At 43.5% G+C, this 19123-nt stretch overlaps 2 protein-coding genes and 1 long non-coding RNA gene across 9 annotated transcripts in view; 1 reads left to right on the top strand and 2 right to left on the bottom strand.

The window, feature by feature from the left end:
- The window catches only part of POGZ (pogo transposable element derived with ZNF domain), a 50169-nt gene extending 39513 nt beyond the window's left edge, over positions 1 to 10656 (top strand). For 5 of the 6 annotated variants that reach the window (XM_032301799.1, XM_032301798.1, XM_032301796.1 and 2 more), the window contains 9 exons: positions 1729 to 1829; positions 2356 to 2502; positions 5015 to 5149; positions 5263 to 5435; positions 5590 to 5730; positions 6188 to 6244; positions 6442 to 6554; positions 6769 to 6793; positions 6921 to 10656. In XM_032301799.1, the coding sequence (XP_032157690.1) occupies positions 1729 to 1829; positions 2356 to 2502; positions 5015 to 5149; positions 5263 to 5435; positions 5590 to 5730; positions 6188 to 6244; positions 6442 to 6554; positions 6769 to 6793; positions 6921 to 8592 (2564 nt within the window). In that variant the 3' untranslated portion in view covers positions 8593 to 10656. The remainder of the gene's footprint in view (positions 1 to 1728; positions 1830 to 2355; positions 2503 to 5014; positions 5150 to 5262; positions 5436 to 5589; positions 5731 to 6187; positions 6245 to 6441; positions 6555 to 6768; positions 6794 to 6920) is intronic. The other variant, XM_032301797.1, reaches the window with a different exon arrangement.
- On the bottom strand, positions 3885 to 7208 carry LOC116567034. Its single transcript, XR_004276086.1, has 2 exons — positions 7120 to 7208; positions 3885 to 6544 (listed from the first exon to the last, which is right to left on the bottom strand). It is a non-coding gene; the product is annotated as an uncharacterized LOC116567034 (long non-coding RNA).
- On the bottom strand, positions 8827 to 13942 carry PSMB4 (proteasome 20S subunit beta 4). 2 transcript variants are annotated; one of them, XM_032301821.1, is made up of 7 exons: positions 13754 to 13942; positions 13319 to 13525; positions 12872 to 13018; positions 12615 to 12696; positions 12111 to 12227; positions 11815 to 11903; positions 8827 to 9690 (listed from the first exon to the last, which is right to left on the bottom strand). In XM_032301821.1, the coding sequence occupies exons 1-7, from the start codon at positions 13891 to 13893 to the stop codon at positions 9606 to 9608; spliced, it is 867 nt and encodes a 288-aa protein (XP_032157712.1). In that variant the 5' UTR covers positions 13894 to 13942; the 3' UTR covers positions 8827 to 9605. The 2 variants fall into 2 exon arrangements, with proteins under 2 accessions (XP_032157712.1, XP_032157711.1); XM_032301820.1 differs by lacking the exon at positions 8827 to 9690 and adding an exon at positions 11483 to 11607 and having other exon boundaries at positions 13754 to 13941.
- Positions 13943 to 19123: the final 5181 nt, after the last annotated feature.

Raw genomic sequence — 19123 nt, 5'->3', positions numbered from 1 at the left:
AAAGGAGAAAATATTGTCTTTTTTTTTTTTTTTAAAGATTTTCTTTATTTGAGAGAGAGAGTGTGTGTGCACACAAGCAGACAGAGCAGCAGGCAGAAGGAGAGGGAGAAGTAGGTTCCCTGCTTGTGGGATTCAATCCCAGGACCCCAGGATCATGACCTGAGCTGAAGGCAGACGCTTAACGACTGAGCCACCCAGGTGCTCCCCAAATATTGTCATTTTTAATTGATACTAGTTACTATTTCCCAAACATGCTGTGCACTTCCATATCTCCTTACCTTTGTTCTCTTCTCTTGGTTGCTCTGTCTGGCAAACCCCCCTGTTCTTTCAATGTTCAGCTTATGTATCTTAGAGCTCCTCTTAATTCTTCTGAACAGAATTTTTATTTATTTGTGTCTTTGTAAGACCTAACAAATGTCTAGGCAGTGCTTTTTTTTTTTTTTTTTTTTTTAGCTTTTACTTATTTATTTGAAAGAGAGATACAGTGAGAGAGGGAACATAAGTGGGGGAGTGGCAGAGGGAGAAGCAGGCCTCCCACTGAGCAGGGAACCCAGTGCAAGAATCCTAGGACCCTGGGATCTTGACCTGAGCTAAAAGCAGATTCTTAACGACTGAGCCACCCAGCTGCCCTCTGGGCAGTGCTTCTAAATGGGTTGCCATACCCCTTTGAGATAAACACAAACTTCTGAACCCTCTTCCCAGAAAGTAAACATTTTACTCTAATGCTAATAATTTCAGGGGCTACCAGGGTTCCCTAAGGCATCGTCCGTGGACCCCAGATTAAGGATCCCTGGTTTTTATTTACTTTAAAGAATTATTTCAGCTTCACTCTTTTGGGGAACAGGGGTTGGATATTTTCCAGCAAATGCTTAAAGCTTCAAATTTACAATTTCTACATTTGCAAAAACTTGAAAATAATTCCATTGACTATAAGAAAATTATTTTGTCTCTTTATTTCAAAATATGTAGCAATTAAAGTTACTACCAAAAATTCAGAATTGCAGTCTTATAAACTTGACAGAATGCCAGTTTCAGAGTTTAATCATCTCAACAACTCATAACAAGGCAAGAACTTCTGTTCATGATTGTCAGTCTTTGAGGACAAATTCTTATACTCATTTAGGAGATATTTGGTAAATGTTTGGAATTCTTCATAGGAGACAATCATTGTCTGTCTTTGAGCTTAGGGATCAAATAGTGTAGTAATTTAAAATAACTCACTTGGCAATGGTATGTAAAGCATAGACACTGTATTTATTGGAGAGATGAGAGGTGTTGGAAGCCACCTGATTAGTAGTAGCAATCATGTGGGCTTCTACCAAGTTTTTGTCTCTGAGAATGGAAAAATGACCATTCCTAGATACATTCTGAAATAATGGTGACAGAACATAGAGGTGTAGACTCAGAGATAGTGCCTAACTGTAGGAGGACGTGGGGAAGTGCGAGGGGAAACAACCAGGAATCAGGAAGAGGTTGAATTCGAGTTGGTGATAGAATATCCAATTAAAATGTCTTATAGAACCTAGAATAGAGCTTTGTAGTAAGTCTGAGCTAGAGGCACAAGGAAAAGAGATGTTAAGACAGAACTGGTTTAAAGAAAGAAGAGAGTTAATGATTTACCGTCTATTGAAAGTGAAGATAGAGAAGTCAGAGGGAGTAAAGATTATGAGTTAGCAGGACTTTGGTCTTACTTTCAGGTGGATTTATTGATTATTTTTCTTCTTACAGCCAAGTGCAAGATCTGTGAGTGGGCGTTTGAGAGTGAGCCACTATTTCTCCAGCATATGAAGGATACTCATAAGCCTGGAGAGATGCCTTATGTCTGCCAGGTATTGCCTTTTTCTTTAGGGAGCTTTAGCCATTTTGCCATTTTGCTCTCAGGCTGAATACAAAGAATCCATAAATGAACATTGCTGCATACCTACTGCATACACTCAGATTTACGAACTCTGGGGAGATCCAGAAGAAATAATAAATCTAGGGTCTGTTTTCAGGATTTTCCGTACTAGAGAAAAACATTAAAGGAACATGTGCATGTACCCAGCCAGGGAACCCAGTCAGAGAACAAACACATGTACTGCAGGAGTGTGTCTCCGGAAGTGGCTCCGTAGAGATGGACAAAGAAGACTTTACTCCTCGTAGTCACAAAATGTATTCTTAGACTTTCTTGTCCATCCCCTATTTTTATCTTAATCCACAGCTGAATCTATCACAAACAGCCCTGCATTACAGAGTCAGAATAATAATTTGATTTCTGTACATTCAGGAAAACTTATTTTGACCTTTTTGTTGCTACCTCTTTTTTAAGGCCTCAGTTGTTCACTCTTAGCTTATTTTCCCTCTTATGTGACTCAGGTGTGTCAATATCGCTCCTCCCTCTACTCTGAGGTAGATGTCCATTTTCGGATGATCCATGAGGATACTCGGCATCTGCTCTGCCCTTATTGCCTGAAGGTCTTCAAAAATGGCAATGCATTCCAACAGCATTACATGAGGCACCAGGTACCAGGCGCCAAGCAGTTCCCATATTCTCATTCTTAAAGTCTTATGGATGCTGGGGCCAGGGCTGAGCTAGGCAGATAATTTTGGTAGAGAAGATACTGTATATATGTTTGCAAAAATTTGCCAAATTGCAGTTATATGCCATGCACTGAGCTAGGTGCCAGGGATTTAGTGATATACAAGACCAGTAGTAGAGCATGGAGAATATTGTGTTGGGGAAGTATAAGATAAAGAAAAGCATATACCTATTTTGGGAGCCTGCTAAAGCTTCCTTAGAAGAAGAGTATTCAAGATCTGAAGTATGAGGAAGGGTAAGCCAAGTGAAGTGGGATGAAAGAAGAGTGTTCTCCAAAGCACAGAGTGAGAGTATGGAGGTTCAAAGAAGTAAAGGAAGTTCAATTAAAGGAAGGAAGTGGTTTGAGTGTGGGCTACAAGGGGAAGGTTGGAAATTAGGAAACAGGTGATGGAGAATCCTGTAAGCCATGAAAAGGAGTTTCAACTTTATGAGTCACTGGGGAGGCATTAAAGGAATTTTTTAAGTCCTTGAGTGGTAAGTTCAAATTTGTTTTAAGTTATGATTATACTGGCTGCAACAGGAGAATGAATTGAAAGAGCTCAGGACCAGAGTTAGGGGGACACATCAAAGGCTCTTTTGGTTTAGATGAGAGACAGTAGTGGCTTTTGGCTTTGAAATGAAGAAAGGATAGTGTTGAGAGATAACTGAGAAGGTAAGTGGTATTTATGATTTAGAGATGGATTTGCTAAAGGTAGTGAGAAAGGAGTTAGGAATAGTGCCTAAAATTCTGGCTCGGGAAAAATGGATGAATGGTGAAACTATGTATTGAGATAGAAACACGGTAGAAAGAAAGGTTGGCGGCAGAAGTGGGGATTACATGTTTGGGTATTCTGAGTTAGCAGTGTCTGTGGACAGCAGCTATAGTTGTCTGTTAAACAGATTATCTAGGTCTGAAACCTGGGAGAAAAGCTTGGGTTGTGGAAAACATACTTAGGAATTATATAAATCAAGTGATTTTAAACATAGAAATTGCCATGTTCCTTCACCCCCAATTGAGAATAAGATGAAGGCTTAGAACCTCTGAAGACTCTGTCTACAAATACAGTACCTTAGTCCTAGGAGGAAATCCAGAAGAGACTTGATGTCAAGGAAGCTGAAGGGAGGAAAGTGTTTTGAAGTCAGGGGTATGATCTGAATGTTGGAGCACCATAGATGTCAAGCCATAGACACCAAGCTGACAAGCACCATAGAAATTTAGAGGCCAGCCTTTAATTCAGCAACGTTGTAGGAGCCATGTGGTTGGTTAGGAGAGTGGAAGTCAGATTTCAGCAGGATGAATGAAGAAGAGGGAGGAAATGGAGACAACTTTTTTTTTTTTTTAAAGTTTCAGAAGGGGAAGATTGAGGGCTGGCACATCCAGGGAAAGAGGTAGCAGAAGAGAATTTGTCGTTGCTTTTGTGTTTTGTTTTTAAGATGGAATAAATAGGGCCTTGTTTTAAATGCTGCAACAAAGGAGCCACTAGAAGAGGAGAGTGAAGGTACATAGAGAAGGCACAAAATGGAGAACCACATGGTTGCACCTGTGCTGAACACTTGCCTGGGTCTGCACTCACGTGCCTGCACTCTCACGTGTGAGCTCCGTCTTGGGCTCACACACTTAATTTGCATAGGGGTGACTGCCTATAATCCCCCACATGTGTATTGCAAAGAGCAGTGTGGAAATTGTCCCTTGTACTCAGGTAATGGAGCCTTGTTATCCTGGGAAGAAAACCATAGACCTGAGTCCTGTTTCTGAAGGACTTCAATACTAGGCAGTCTGAATCCTCAAACTGGTCTCACAGGAACAGATGCATGTATATATATTGAAGTGTTAAGAGGAAAGATAGCAAGGAATAGAAAGGTATAGAAAAGCTATAGAAGAATACTGTTATTCATGTTAAAGAAAAAGGACAAACAGGGAGGTCATGATTGGAGATGTGTGTGTGTGTGTGTGTGTGTGTGTGTGTTATGTGGCTATGTCTGAAAGAATACCCAGGAAACTAGTAGCAAATTGTTTCTGTGCAAAGAGGTGGAGGGTTGGAATTGAAGGCAAACTTAAATTGTGAAGGCGTGGAATAAAAAGTGATGATTTTTTTTTCCATCATGTACATTTTACTGTGTTTAAAAAAAGAAAGAATATCCAGAAGTAGGTAGCACTGTCTGCATTATAAAGACAAAATAGGTGCAAGTAAAGCTTAAGCCACTAATCCACATTGTTAAACCAAGTCAAGAAGAGATGGTTGGAGGACCTAGTCATCCTGGCTGTGAGTCTGCCTTTCTTTGGGACCATGGGACGTGATGATTCTCAGTGGTAGGTTTGGTGTTGTGTATTTCTTCCTCTTTCAGTTATCCACAGAAAGGGGGAAGGAGTGATTGTTAGCATGCATCTGCCTTCTCATCAGGGAAGAAAATTTATTGGGAATCTTTAAGGGATTTTCTTTCTTTCTCCCCCTTCAGAAGAGGAATGTTTATCACTGCAACAAATGCCGGCTGCAGTTTCTCTTTGCCAAGGACAAAATTGAACACAAGCTTCAGCATCATAAAACTTTCCGTAAACCCAAGCAGCTGGAAGGTTTGAAACCAGGCACAAAGGTAAAAGACTTGTCACTGTATCTTATATAGATCCAAGTGGAGGGGAATAGAGATTATTAGTATTCAAGGTTTAGCATGGCTGGTATCTAATTTTTCCTTCCCTTGGCTCGCAGGTGACAATCCGGGCTTCCCGAGGGCAGCCACGCACTGTTCCTGTTTCCTCCAATGATGCACCTCCCAGCACCTTGCAGGAGGCAACACCCCTGACCTCCTCAACGGACCCTCTGCCTGTCTTCCTTTATCCCCCCGTCCGACGCAACATCCAGAAGAGAGCTGTTAGGAAAATGTCAGTGGCTTCTGGAGGCTGGGGGCTGGGTGGGCACGACTGTTCCTATAGCCAGTGTAATCTACTAGCCTTTTTAGCAGGATCTGTTGTCTGAAGCCCCCACAATTTGAGGACTCCTGGGGCAATAACAGGAATTTTCCTTGTTTCTCAACAGGAGTGTTATGGGTCGGCAGACATGCCTGGAGTGCAGCTTTGAGATTCCGGATTTCCCTAATCATTTCCCTACTTACGTTCACTGCTCTCTGTGTCGCTATAGCACCTGCTGCTCTCGAGCCTATGCCAACCACATGATCAAGTAAGTCTGGGTTAAACCAGTGATCTTATCTCCAGAGTCTCCAGAACTCATTTTATTCCCTCCTTCAGCTCTTAGAGCTGTCTGTCCATCTCTCCTAGTAGGATAAGAGTCAAACCCATGTACATTTGACTTTGATGGTCTGTGCTCTGATTTTGTAGGATTTTGCTACTCAGAGTGTGGCTCAAACACCAGCAGCAATAGATGGGAGCTTGTTGGAAATTCAGCCCTTCCTTCCAACCCCAGGCTATTGAGTCAGAATGTGTGTTTTAATAGCTCTTCTGGTGATACATATGCATATTAATAGGGAATATTAATATGGTAGGAAAACTGGCTTAGGTTGAGGTGAAGATGGATTAAAGTGGCATCTCTTTTGTTGGGGCATTGTCAGAAACTGGTGATCTCTTGTTTAATGATCAGAACCCCCTAACTCATGCTGTTTTTTCTTTGTCTTTCTCAGCAATCATGTTCCACGCAAGAGCCCCAAGTATTTGGCTTTGTTTAAAAATTCTGTGAGGTAAGGGAAAGCTTAGTGTTGGTCTCTTAATTTTCCACATTCGTAACATTAAATCCTTTTAATTAACTTGGGGGAGGTACGTGAATTAATTTGAGAAAGAGGAGAAAGGATATTCTCTTTTTTTTAATCAGGCCTCAGATTTTATCCCTAGTGTCATTGATATATTTGTTTTATATACTCTTGATTCTTTTTCTTAGTGGTATCAAGCTGGCTTGCACTTCATGTACCTTTGTTACCTCTGTGGGAGATGCCATGGCCAAACATTTGGTATTCAACCCCTCTCACAGATCCAGCAGCATCCTGCCACGGGGTAAGTAGTAGAGATGGGAGTTAGTTGGACAACAGAAAAGGAAAATAAGGATATAAGTTCTACCATATGAGTCAGGAGCCTCTCTACCTAGGCTAGCTCATCTGGTGTTCAGATGGACATCACCAAATTGGAAGCATTCCAGCCTGACATTTATATAAGACTGGAGGGCTTGTTTCTTCTCTGAGTTAACATTTTATTGTCTCATTTTCTATAGGACTCACTTGGATGTCTCACTCAAGGTAACAGAAATTCACTTCATGGTTTAATTTCTATTTTCAGTGTATTTCATCTTTTTTTATTATTATCACTGCTACTATTAGTATTTCATTTTCCTAGTTTAACCGAGCTTTCTTTTCAATCCTTTAGACATGGCCACATTCGTGACCGAGTGCATGACCGGAGCTTGAAGAATATATATACTCCTCCTGCCTTCCCCTCTAATAAAACTGCCACTGTGAAATCTGCGGGGGCCACCCCAGCTGAGCCTGAAGAGCTTGTGACTCCTGTGGCCCAAGCACTCCCATCACCAGCCTCAACTGCAACCCCACCACCAACCCCAACTCACCCCCAGCCTTTAGCCCTTCCGCCCTTGGCCGCAGAGGGGGCCGAATGTCTGAATGTCGATGACCAGGATGACGGGAGCCCAGTCATGCAGGAGCCTGAGCAGGCAATAGGGGGCAGTAGTGGCAGTGGGGTTGGCAAGAAGGAGCAGCTGTCTGTGAAGAAGCTTCGAGTGGTACTGTTTGCCCTGTGCTGCAATACGGAACAGGCTGCTGAACACTTCCGAAATCCCCAGCGACGGATCCGGCGTTGGCTTCGGCGCTTCCAGGCCTCCCAGGGGGAGAATCTGGAGGGCAAATACCTGAGCTTAGAGGCAGAAGAGAAGCTGGCTGAGTGGGTGCTAACCCAGCGAGAGCAACAGCTACCTGTGAATGAGGAGACCTTGTTCCAGAAGGCCACCAAAATAGGACGTTCTTTGGAGGGGGGGTTTAAGATCTCTTACGAGTGGGCTGTGCGTTTCATGCTCCGGCACCACCTGACTCCCCATGCCCGGCGCGCCGTGGCCCACACCCTACCTAAGGATGTGGCGGAGAATGCAGGACTCTTCATTGAATTCGTACAGCGACAGATTCACAACCAGGACTTACCCTTGTCCATGATTGTGGCGATTGATGAGATCTCCTTGTTTCTAGATACGGAGGTGCTGAGCAGTGATGACCGTAAGGAGAATGCCCTGCAGACAGTGGGCACAGGGGAACCGTGGTGTGATGTGGTGCTGGCCATTCTGGCAGATGGCACTGTCCTCCCCACCCTGGTTTTCTACCGAGGACAAATGGATCAGCCTGCTAATGTGCCAGACTCTATCTTGCTAGAGGCGAAGGAGAGTGGCTACAGTGATGATGAGATCATGGAGCTGTGGTCCGCCCGAGTGTGGCAGAAGCACACGGCGTGCCAGCGCAGCAAAGGCATGCTTGTGATGGACTGTCATCGCACTCACTTGTCAGAAGAGGTGCTGGCTATGCTGAGTGCCTCTAGCACCTTGCCTGCAGTGGTCCCCGCGGGCTGTAGCTCCAAAATCCAGCCGTTAGATGTATGCATCAAACGAACTGTCAAGAACTTCCTACACAAAAAGTGGAAGGAGCAGGCTCGGGAAATGGCAGATACTGCGTGTGATTCGGACGTCCTGCTTCAGCTGGTGCTGGTCTGGCTGGCTGAGGTGCTGGGTGTCATTGGGGACTGTCCAGAGCTGGTGCAACGGTCCTTCCTTGTGGCTAGTGTTCTGCCTGGCCCTGATGGCAACATTAACTCACCCACAAGAAATGCTGACATGCAGGAGGAGCTCATTGCCTCCCTCGAGGAGCAGCTGAAGCTGAGTGGGGAACAGTCTGAGGAGCCCTCAGCTTCCACTCCCCGACCCAGGTCATCTCCTGAAGAGACAATTGAGCCTGAAAGCCTTCACCAGCTCTTTGAGGGTGAAAGTGAGACCGAGTCCTTTTATGGCTTTGAAGAAGCTGACCTAGATCTGATGGAGATTTGAGTGTTGGCATCATGAGCGGGTGTGGAGTGGGGGTGGGAAAGTGTGAAGGGGGGGGTAGAGGGACTTAGGGAAAGGGGGTTATGCCAGGTCGGGTATTTGGTTTATATTTTTTAATTTTATGCCACCACTCCCCCCAACGTTGACTCTGTTTCCCTGTGGATTTGTGGATTATTAGGAATACCAGTAGTGATCCCATCTGAGCCAAGGAGCTGGCCCATTGGTCATTCACTTCTGCTAAAAACAGGTTTTCGTGACTTTTTTTTTTTTTTTTTAATTTAAATCACTGTGTGTGGTATTTTTCTGACAAAATCAAGAAAAAGAAAAAAAATTCTTCGTGGATGAATGTTAAAAATTTTTTGTTTCCCCTTTTACCTCAACTGTATCATAGTACATCTGGTTTTTTTTGTTTGTTTTACTGTGTGGCAATGTCTTTGGGCATGATGCTATCCAACCATTGTCAATGTGAGAACATTTCTGAAGATGGGAAAGACAAAAATATGTAGCTCACAAACTGGTTTATTATATATATGGATAAAAACTTTTTTCATTGTGGTCTTAACACTTTTATATAAAAATGAAAATGGAAAAAAAAAATCCCACCGAACTCTCTCTTCCTTCTCCTTTGTTTCCTTCCCTCTCCAGAGATGTTGGTTTCTACAGCAACTCTGAGATATAAAATTTTGGCTTTAAAAATGCATGAAACCACCTCTCATCCAGAATGAAGAATTAGATTTGTTTTTCCTCACCACCCTCCCTCCAACAAAAACATGACAAAACCAATATTCTTTGCACTTGGGATCTTAGCCCCTTTTCCCATGCTCACACCATCACTCTGGACAAAGGATCATACATGTGTCGTTAGCAAGCAAGAGGTATTGAGGTGATTACAGCATTAGGGTGGGAGCCTTCCCAGTGTATGGGTCTTCATCATGTTAAGTGGATAGTATGCCTGTTCCAGAGATCACATGTCCTACAGCCAGGAGCTAATTGTGCAAGAAGTTAAGTGTTGAACTTTAAAAACAAGACAGACCACTTGTTGAAATCCTGCTTACCCTGTGGCTTTCCTTATTTCTTTTAATGCTTAGAGAAGATGGTGACCTGAAGAAGAAACACACAGGGGTGTGCACAAAGAAAAAGACATGAATCTTTATTTTTCACTGCCAGCTTCAAGGAAAGAAAATTTTTCTACAGTTTGCATGAGGGATTTTTTTTAACTGTATGTACTCATGGTTATAAACTGAAATGTACTGTATCATACATAGAAAAGGAACAAAAACCCAAGTCCAGCTTTCCCACAGCTACACCTTCTGTCCATCCCAAGGCTTTCAGCAACATGTCCCTCCTGGGAGCCAAGGAGGCAGCCTGCATAGGCTTGTAAATGGTTCATCTTTAAAATGTACATAAATGGAACATTTAATAAAATGAGGGGAAATGGATTTATAAACAATGTGGTTTTTTTCTAGGTAACCCTATTTTAGTAGGCTTTTCACAGACTGGGACATGCTCAAGATGTGATGGGCCTGGTGGTACAGGGGTGACATTTGTTACCACCTGTTTCTCCTCACCTCCATTTTTTTGGTTTTTTAACCCCCAGCACACTATAATATAGTGAACTGGAGTGATCCTGCCCATAAACAGCTTGGCCAACTTCATGAACCCATGGCATCTGAAAAGTGAACTGAGGATCCATCTTCTCTTGGGCTTCTCTTCCCCAGCTTTTTGCCTGATGCCATTTTGACAGTATGGACTTTGAAGTCAACCCTTTGCCTTTGAGAAAGTTCAAGAACTATGGTCAACTATCTACAATGACCTAATCCTCCTCTTTGGTAGTCTCCACAGCAGCCCCAGCCTCAGCAGAGCTGGGTTCCTGTCCTCTGCATACTGTATGACTTTCTTGAGGGGTAATTTTTTTAAGACCATTAACACCAACAGTGGATCAGCTGGGTTTTGGCCAGGAAGTTATCTTTGTGGATTCCGCCCGCATGGCTTAGTAGTAGAAGGAAGTTTTTTTTGTTTTGTTTTTTTATAATTCAGTTTAATCAATAAACAAGTATTTATTGACTACTTTCTGTGTTGAGACTGAATATGTGAAGACTGAAATAGAAGACTCATGGTTTCCTTTTACTTTTCCATTTACTAGTTTGTTGTAACATGGATGATAAAATGGAGGGATATTTTGATCTGCGCTCTCACCTTACTGAACTTCTGCAGTAGTTTCAGTTTGCTGCCTATACTAGTTTCTCAAAGCAGTTTAGAGAGGATATGCATCAGATTCACCTAGTGTTCATTTTTAAAATTCAGGTTTAACACCATTTGGGGAGAATTTGGCTAACACCCCAAAGGATTTGACTCACAGCTAAACTTAGGACTTTAAATGAATACATAATTTTAAGACTTTATGGTACTAGATTTGAACAATAAACATTTAAATTAAATGTTCAAGATATTTAGTATTCCATCTATTAAGGGTGAAGAGGGTGGCATGGGTGAGAGATTGAAGCTGTCAGGTCCTGCTTAGGAATCACCTTACCCACAGCAGCTTTATTAGATGCTACATTTCTGTCTCTGAAATGGTGTTTTAACTAAAATCACATTTGTAGCCAACATTACCAGAAAATCCTTAAGAATCTAGCTGGATGGATATGTTGAAGAAAAATGTTAAGCACTTTGTTATCCCACAAAGATTAAGCCTGGGCTCTATACAAAACTTTTCTAGTACGGGCCCAAATGAAGACAGTGGCGGATTTCCTGTACTGTCATGCAGAAAATCCTGTATTTGCTGTAAGAACCAAGAGCCAAGGGTTCTCTGAGCAGGGAGGAAGATGGCGTGTGGCAGTACTTCACACCTTCACTCCAGGTGTGACCTAGTCAGACAGTAAAACCACTCAGCATGCGTTTCAAAGGATTTATTTATTTTACAATAGAAAAGTGTATCTTTGAACCAGCCAAGTTCAAAGTTAGAAGAAGAGTACAACTGCAATTCTGGATAATGCATCTGTATTTCATTCAAAACCACTAAAAAGGAAGAGAGCATAATAAAATTGTGAAGCCATCGGGCAGGAATTAATTCCTATAAGCAATTATACCCTCCTACCAAAATCCTCTCCACCCAAAGAATTCTTTTGGTTGAGAGCTCCAGAAAAACCCAGCTTAGTGCCCGCCAATGGGCCTCCCAACTGTTCTACCACTTATTTTTAATTATGTAATTTTAATTTCAATCACCTGATCATGTGAGCAATTTCCCAGTTAGTCTCTGCAGACAGTGGTCCCTCGATTTCAACACCTTTTTCGGTGACAGTGGCAATTTGAAACTGAAAGAAAGCAGAGCTCCCAATGAAAATGCCCACCCTCACCCCCATGAAGAAGTCTCTGAGGGCTGCTCAAAGATCAAGTAGGGGATCGTCCCCTAATCTGAAATTTGGCAATCAGTTCTTCAAAAGCAAAGATCCAGGTACTGCAACTATCAAGGGCCCACCAGTTAGAGTCCCCTCATCTTTATTACTCATATGCCTCCTCACCCGGTTATAAGAACGGGCATCTCGATAATACAGCACTCGCATGCAGCGTTCCACTAGCTCTCGGGCCTCACTCTGGCTCAGGACTGGCTGCTTTTCCAGAACTTCTCGCAGCAGAGGCTAGGGAAATGGGAAAAACACGGGAGATATCAGGGGCTGAATACCCGTCGGTTCCAAATCCACAGCATAAATGATTTTTAAAAAAGGAAAAAAAAAAGGGACAGTCCACCTCTGTCAGCAGAATGAATTCTGCTTACCTGTGCTAACACCGACTTAAAGGGTAAATTCTAGGGCATCCCTCTTTACACAGGTCTACTAAGTATCTGACACACCATTTTGTCTCTAGAATGTAAGTGCCAATACATACAGCCTCCAGACTACAAAGAAAGCCATCTGCCCAGGAGCAGGGATCCTAGCCTAGTCCTCATGTTGGAATTTCAAGGGAAGAACAAGCAGACAACAAGTAGTCCCCAGTGCTTTGTCGTCCCTCCCCTCTCACACACCTACCTGAGCCAAGTATGCACCATAACCAGTGGCCAGTGAAGGGGCTTCATAAGCTACACCAAGCATGTCCACATAGCCGAGGAAGCTAACAGGACACAAGAGGTCAAAGAATTCATTTCATCTTAGGTTTTCTTAGGTATCTTAGCTGAAAGATGGGCCATGGGGTCTGAGAAGTGGCATTCACTCAGAAGGAAGAGATACAATACTACATGGACACTAGAGGTTGGGTAGTCAGGGAAATTAAGTTATTTCAAGTCAACCTCTCTCCATCAGCATAGCCTCCAATGACCATGGTGTTCCACAGGGGGTTCATCTTGGAGCGGCGGCTGTACATGGCCCTGGTCAGCCATGAATGAATAGCTCTAGGACTATAGCTGTGTCCATCTCCCAACAGCTCCTCATCAATCCTTAAAAGGAATTGGTTATGAGAAAAGGGATAGAATGCAAGTCAGGAATTCCATCCACCCCCCTCCGCACCAAAAGAAGTTACCACAATCTTCCCTATTTTACACCCCCTAATGCCGAAAACTATGTATTGCAAACTCTATTCTTCCACCCCCAACAATTTTCCTGTCCTCTGCTGCAGCCTCAAACTCCTCCACTCTAGAACTTCTAAGGGGATTTAAAAAAAAAAAAAAAAAAAAAAACCCAAACAGTGAATTCGTCTCCCCATCTGGGATCTATTCCCTATTCTCCAGATAACTTACACCATCTGGCCGAGAACTTGCTTCAAATACTGGAAATCTGCATAGTCTCCGGAAGCACCCAACATGGTGCTGTCGTTGACTCGCATAATGCGAGAGATGTTGCGGAAACGAGCCAAGGAGCCGTAGGAGCCCAGCATGTCTGCGGCAATCACCACTCCACCCTCAAACTTAACGCCCAAGACCGAGGTCCCGGTCACCATGGGGTTCCTAGACAGAGAGAGTTCTGGCGAGGGTAGAAGCACGAGGTAGAGGAAAGAGCCTCAGCTCCCTTCCACGCAGTGAGTTCGGCTTCTGATTTTCTATGTGTCCTATCATTCTCCGGGGCTCTCGGCCCCGGCGTCCCCGCCTCGCCTTTCCCGGCTTCCTCAGACCCGGCCGGCCCGACCAGGCCTCACCGTCCCGCCCCCTGTATAGGCTAAGATGCCGAACACTTACTGCGTGCGCGTAATCGGACCCCCGTAGGACGAGGATGCCGGCTCCAAGGAGGCACCAGGAGTAGGCGGGATGTGGTAAAATTGCCCCGGGGCCGGACCCCCGGCCCAAAGTCTGGACGGCGACTCCAAAAACGCTTCCATCTTAGTCACGGTGGCAGAAGAAATGATAGCGCCTGCGCCAACGGAAGCGGAAGTGACCCTTCAGTGGCCACACCCTCTTTCTGCCAGCGGCTGCCAGCGGCTGCCGGCAGCCCTGTTGATGAAGTCACAGCTGTCTGTAAGTATCTTCCTGGTTGGTGGCAAAGACCCAGAGAGCTGGAATTGTCTGACGTCGCAGCGCTTCGCTGCATCTCAGTACAGTCTGGGCTACATCAGAGTGTTCTGACGCACAAATTCGAGGAAGGGGAGGTTGGTTGGGAGGTAGGTATGGGGAGCTACTTCAAGACACTTGAGGGGGCAGAAATTCTCGTGTCCTTTTTTGGATCTTTATTAAAAAGCCCCACATAAAGTCAAAAGTGAATGAGGATCTCTTATATCTGTATTTCTCAGAGGAGCCTTGTGTGGACCCATTTTATAAATAAAGCTTGTGGCGTATTTACCTGGCCACAGAGCCAGTGAAGTTAGATCTGAGTCTTCAAGCTCAGATTTAAAAAGGAATCATATAGGGACAGTCCGTTAAGCATCTACCTTCAGCGCAGGTCATGAGGTCTTGGGATCAAGTCCTGCACTGGGCTTCTTGCTCAGCAGGGAGTCTGCTTACCCATGTGCCTGCTGCTCCTCGTGCTTGTTCTCTCTCTGATAAATAAAACTCTTAAAAAAAAAAAAAAAAAAAAAAAAAAATCGTGGGAGGCCTGGGTGGCTCAGTGGGTTAAGCCGCTGCCTTCGGCTCAGGTCATGATCTCAGGGTCCTGGGATCAAGTCCCGATTGGGCTCTCTGCTCAGCAGGGAGCCTGCTTCCCTCTCTCTCTCTCTCTCTGCCTGCCTCTCCATCTACTTGTGATCTCTCTCTGTCAAATAAATAAATAAGATCTTAAAAAAAAAAAGAATCATATAAATGTATAAATGTATATTATATCACAGATGAATCACTCACTCTATGGGACCCTGGACAGATGTCTGAAGGTTTCCTTATTGTCAAATGCTCTTGCTGCCTCCCACCCCTTTAAGCAGCAGAAAAATTCCATTGACTTTGGGCGTGAAACTAAATTCCAGGTGTTCCCTTTCCAGCATGGCTGTGCAGCTTCCTCTGTGTGTTGCAGTCTCATTGGCCACCTGTGTGTGGCCAGGCTCAACCACATGGTCTTTGCTCTATAAAAGTTAGTCTGTGAGGCAGGGAGGGGTTGCACTCTCTGTAAGGGGCGGCCCAAACCGGTCTCTCTGCGGTGGGTTTGATTCTTGATACTTGGCACAAAATAGACCTTCGCTTTGTATCAGTCTTGCTCCTTTGACCATGGTCCCATTATTGGGGGACCAAACAATGGCTTACTGGGATTCCTCAGAAACTACAAGAATACCTTCTTATTTGTAGCTGCCAGAGCCTTCATCCTCTGAATTTTAAATCAGTCAATCAGCAATTAACTGGCTGTGTCCCTGTTTAGAAGCAACTTCCTGGCTTGCTGGTTTTTGGTCTCACTCCTTTTTAGGTCACAGAATAAGGCTCTTATTAGGTCAGTACCAGTTCCAGAGATTAGCTAGGTCTAAATGAAGAAAAGTGAAAGGGTCTAGAATCATCCAGTCTGTGAGTGGAATGGCTCTCAAACCACCAACATTTGATGATGCAATATTCAAAAGAAGGTGACTAGCATGTCTTTTCTCATGAGGTGAAAACGAGACATAAATTAAACTGAAACATGGGGAATCAGGAAGTTTCTTTCTTCTCTTTTTAAAGCAGTCTGGTATTATCCGGGGGCAATTTTTTTTCAAGAGAGGGAGGAGTGGGAGACGGAGAGAGGGAGAATCTTAAGCAGGTTTCATGCGCAGGATGGAGCAGATCTCACTACATGGAGATCATGACCCAAGCCAAAATCAAGAGTCAGATGCTCAACCGGCTAAACCACCCAGGTTTCCCTCTGGAAAGTCTTTTGTAAAGTGTGCCTCATTTGCTATGGTTGGCTGGTACTTTAAGTTTAATTAATGTCTAGCTCCCACCAAAGTTAAAGGTTTGTTGTTGTTGTTGTTGTTGTTGTTTTTAAGATTTTATTTGTTCATTTGAGAGAGATACAGAGAGCGAGCACAAGCAGGGGGAGCAGCAGAGGGAGAGGGAGAAGCAGACTCTCCACTGAGCTGGCAGCCCGACATGGGGCTCGAATCCCCAGGACCTGGAGATCATCACCTGAGCTGAAGCAGATGCTTAGTGGGCTGAGCCACCCACGTGCCCCAAAGTTAAAGCTTTTAAGTCAGCAATCCCCAGACTGGTTCTGATACTTGTCGGGATATCCTTAGGTATAGGGGATGTCCTGAAAGTCTAAGAAAATAAATAAAACTAGACTAAATTGGAAAATAATAACCTTCATGACAATCACTTCAGAAACATTTTCACTACTCTCCTTTTTAGGAGAAATGGAATTTGAACCTTCAAAAGAGTTAAGAATCATTTCCTGACGTTTTCAGGGCCTAGCCCTAGGGCGTAAAGCAGAAAGATGAGAAAGAAAGAGCTTCCAGTTTGTCTGTGGCTACACTCCTTTATGAGTCTTCCCTAAGGACTTTTGCAGTCTTTTGTCTTCTAGAATTCATTTCTACAGTATCTCTCTTACAGCATGTATGGCACTGTCCAAAGACTGTCTCCACCAAACTAAAAGTCTCACAAAGGTGGTAACTGAGATTTTCTTTCAACAGTGTCCACTGATGCACAGAAGTTTTTTGGTTTGTTTTTTTTAAAGATATTTATTTGACAGACAGAGATCACTAGTAGGCAGAAGGCAGGCAGAGACGGAGGGAGACGCAGGCTCCCTACTGAGCAGAGGGCTCAATCCCAGGACCCTGAGATCACAACCTGAGTCGAAGGCAGAGGCTCAACCCACTGAACCACCCAGGCGCCCCGATGCACAGAAGTTTTAAATTTTGATTTAGCCTATTTATCAATTTCATCTTTTCTTGCCCATACTTTTGAGATCATAGCCAGGAAATTATTCCCAAATACAATGTTAAGAAGCTTTCCCCTGGTTTTCTTCTAAGAGTTTTATAGTTTTAATTCTTTTATTTTATTTTATTTTGTTTTATTTATTTGTCAGAGAGAGCACAAGCAGGGGGAGCAGCAGGCAAAGGGAGAGGGAGATGCAGGCACCCCACTGAGCAGGGAGCCCAATGTGGGGCTTGATCCCAGACCCCGAGATCATGACCTGAGCTGAAGGCAGACATTTAACCCAATAAGCCACCTAGGTGCCCCGATGCACAGAAGTTTTCATTTTGATTTAATCCTATTTGTCAATTTCATCTTTTCTTGCCCATACTTTTGAGATCATAGCCAGGAAATTATCCCCAAATATAGTGTTATGAATCTTTCACCTGGTTTTCTTCTAAGAGTTTTATAGTTTTAATTCTTTTTTAAAAAAAGATTTATTTACTGATTTGAGAGAGAGCATGAGAGAGCAGGGGGAGGGGCAGAGGGAGAGGAAGAGAGAGAATCTCAAGCAGACTCCTCACTGACTGTGGAGCCTGACACAAGGCTCCATCCCAAGACCCTGAGATTGTGACATGAACTGAAATCAAGAATCAGATGCTTAACTGACTGAGCCACCCAAGTACCCCTAGTTTTAACTCTTATATTTAGAGTTCTTATCCAATTTTTTGAGATTTTATTTTTAAGTAATCTCTACACCTAATGTAGGGCTTAAACTCACAACCCCAAGATTGAGAGTCACATGCTCAACCAACTGAGCCAAGCTGGTGCCCCTTGGATCTCTTGCTCATTTTGAGTTAAATTTTGTATATGGTATAATGTAAGAGTCCAGCTTCATTTTTCTGCATGTGGAGATCCAGTTTCCTCAACATTATTTGTTGGAAAGACTGTCTTTTCCTCAGTGAATGGTCTTGGTATTTCATGGAATTCATCGAATATATGTGTGAGGGTTTATTACTGGGTTCTCTGCTGTATCCCATTAGTCTATATATCTGTCTTTTTTTTTTTTTTAAAGATTTTATTTATTTACTTGACAGACAGAGATCACAAGTAGGCAGAGAGAGAGGGGGAAGCAGGCTCCCTGCGGAGCAGAGAGCCCGATGCGGGGCTCGATCCCAGGCCGAAGGCAGAGGCTTTAACCCACTGAGCCACCCATGTGCCCGTATATATCTGTCTTGATGACAGTACCACACTGTTTGGTTTACTGTAGATTTGTAGCAAGATTTGAAGTCAGGAAATTTAAGACCCCCAACTTTATTCCTTTTTAAGTGTTTTGATAAAAGTATCTTTTAGAACCTTTTTTTGGTGGCATTTTTTCCCTTTCGTCTAGAAATCTAGGTTAGTAGTTCCTTTCTTTTTTTTTTAAGATTTTACTTTTTTATTTGACAGAGAGAGAGACAGTGAGAGAGGGAACACAAGCTGGGGAGAGGGAGTGGGAGAAGCAGGCTTCCCCCTTAACAGAGAGCCCAATGTGGGGCTGGATTCCAGGACCCTGGGATTGTGACCTGGGCTGAAGGCAGGCACTTAACAACTGAGCCACCCAAGCGCCCCAACAGTTGTTTTCTTTTGGACTTTAAAGATGTTATTTCATTGTCACTGACCTCTGCTGTTTTTGTTAGAAGTCCCTGTGTGTCATACTGTTGTTTCTTTGAAGATAATGTGGTTTTGTTTTGGTTTGGTTTTTTTATTTTTTTATTTTTTTTACTTATTTTAAGATGTTCAGCAATGTCTTTGATGTTCATTAGTGTTAGGAGGATATACCTTGGCATGATTTTATTTGTATCTATCTTCCTCGGGTTTGGTGAGGTTCTTGAATCCGTGGTTTGGTATCTTTCATTAATTCTCAAAAATTCTCAGCCATTATCTCTGTGAATATTGCTTTTGCTCAACAATATCTTTTCTCTCCTTGGACTCCAGATATGCTATTTATTTAAGCAAGTCCTCATGCTTCAGAATTTTTATTTTCCATTCTTTTTGATCTCTGCACTTGAGCTGGACTATTTTCTATTGACCTGTTTTCCAGTTCACTGATCCTATGTTCTCTGTGTCCAGTTGCTGTTGCACTCTTACACTGGATTCTTCATTTCAGATTTTGTATTTTTTTTTTCAGTTCTAAAATGTCCATCTGGGCGCCTGGGTGGCTCAGTGGGTTAAGCCACTGCCTTCGGGTCCTAGTATCGAGTCCCACATCGGGCTCTCTGCTCAGCCGGGGGCCTGCTTCCCTTCCTCTCTATCTGCCTGCCTCTATCTACT

Source organism: Mustela erminea, chromosome 10, assembly GCF_009829155.1.
Source record: "Mustela erminea isolate mMusErm1 chromosome 10, mMusErm1.Pri, whole genome shotgun sequence".
NCBI classification, from domain to species: Eukaryota; Metazoa; Chordata; class Mammalia; order Carnivora; family Mustelidae; genus Mustela; species Mustela erminea.
This window is presented reverse-complemented; position numbering and strand designations above follow the sequence as displayed.

Bases quoted from the DNA above. Each gene is read 5' to 3' on its own strand.
- PSMB4 (XM_032301821.1), bottom strand. From the start codon at position 13,893: ATGGAAGCGTTTTTGGAGTCGCCGTCCAGACTTTGGGCCGGGGGTCCG. The intron at 13,526-13,753 runs GTAAGTGTTCGG...CTCTCTGTCTAG, and splicing joins GGTCCGATTACGCGCACGCA to GAACCCCATGGTGACCGGGA. The intron at 12,697-12,871 runs GTTGACTTGAAA...GTGTCCTGTTAG, and splicing joins GGCTATGCTGATGGAGAGAG to CTTCCTCGGCTATGTGGACA.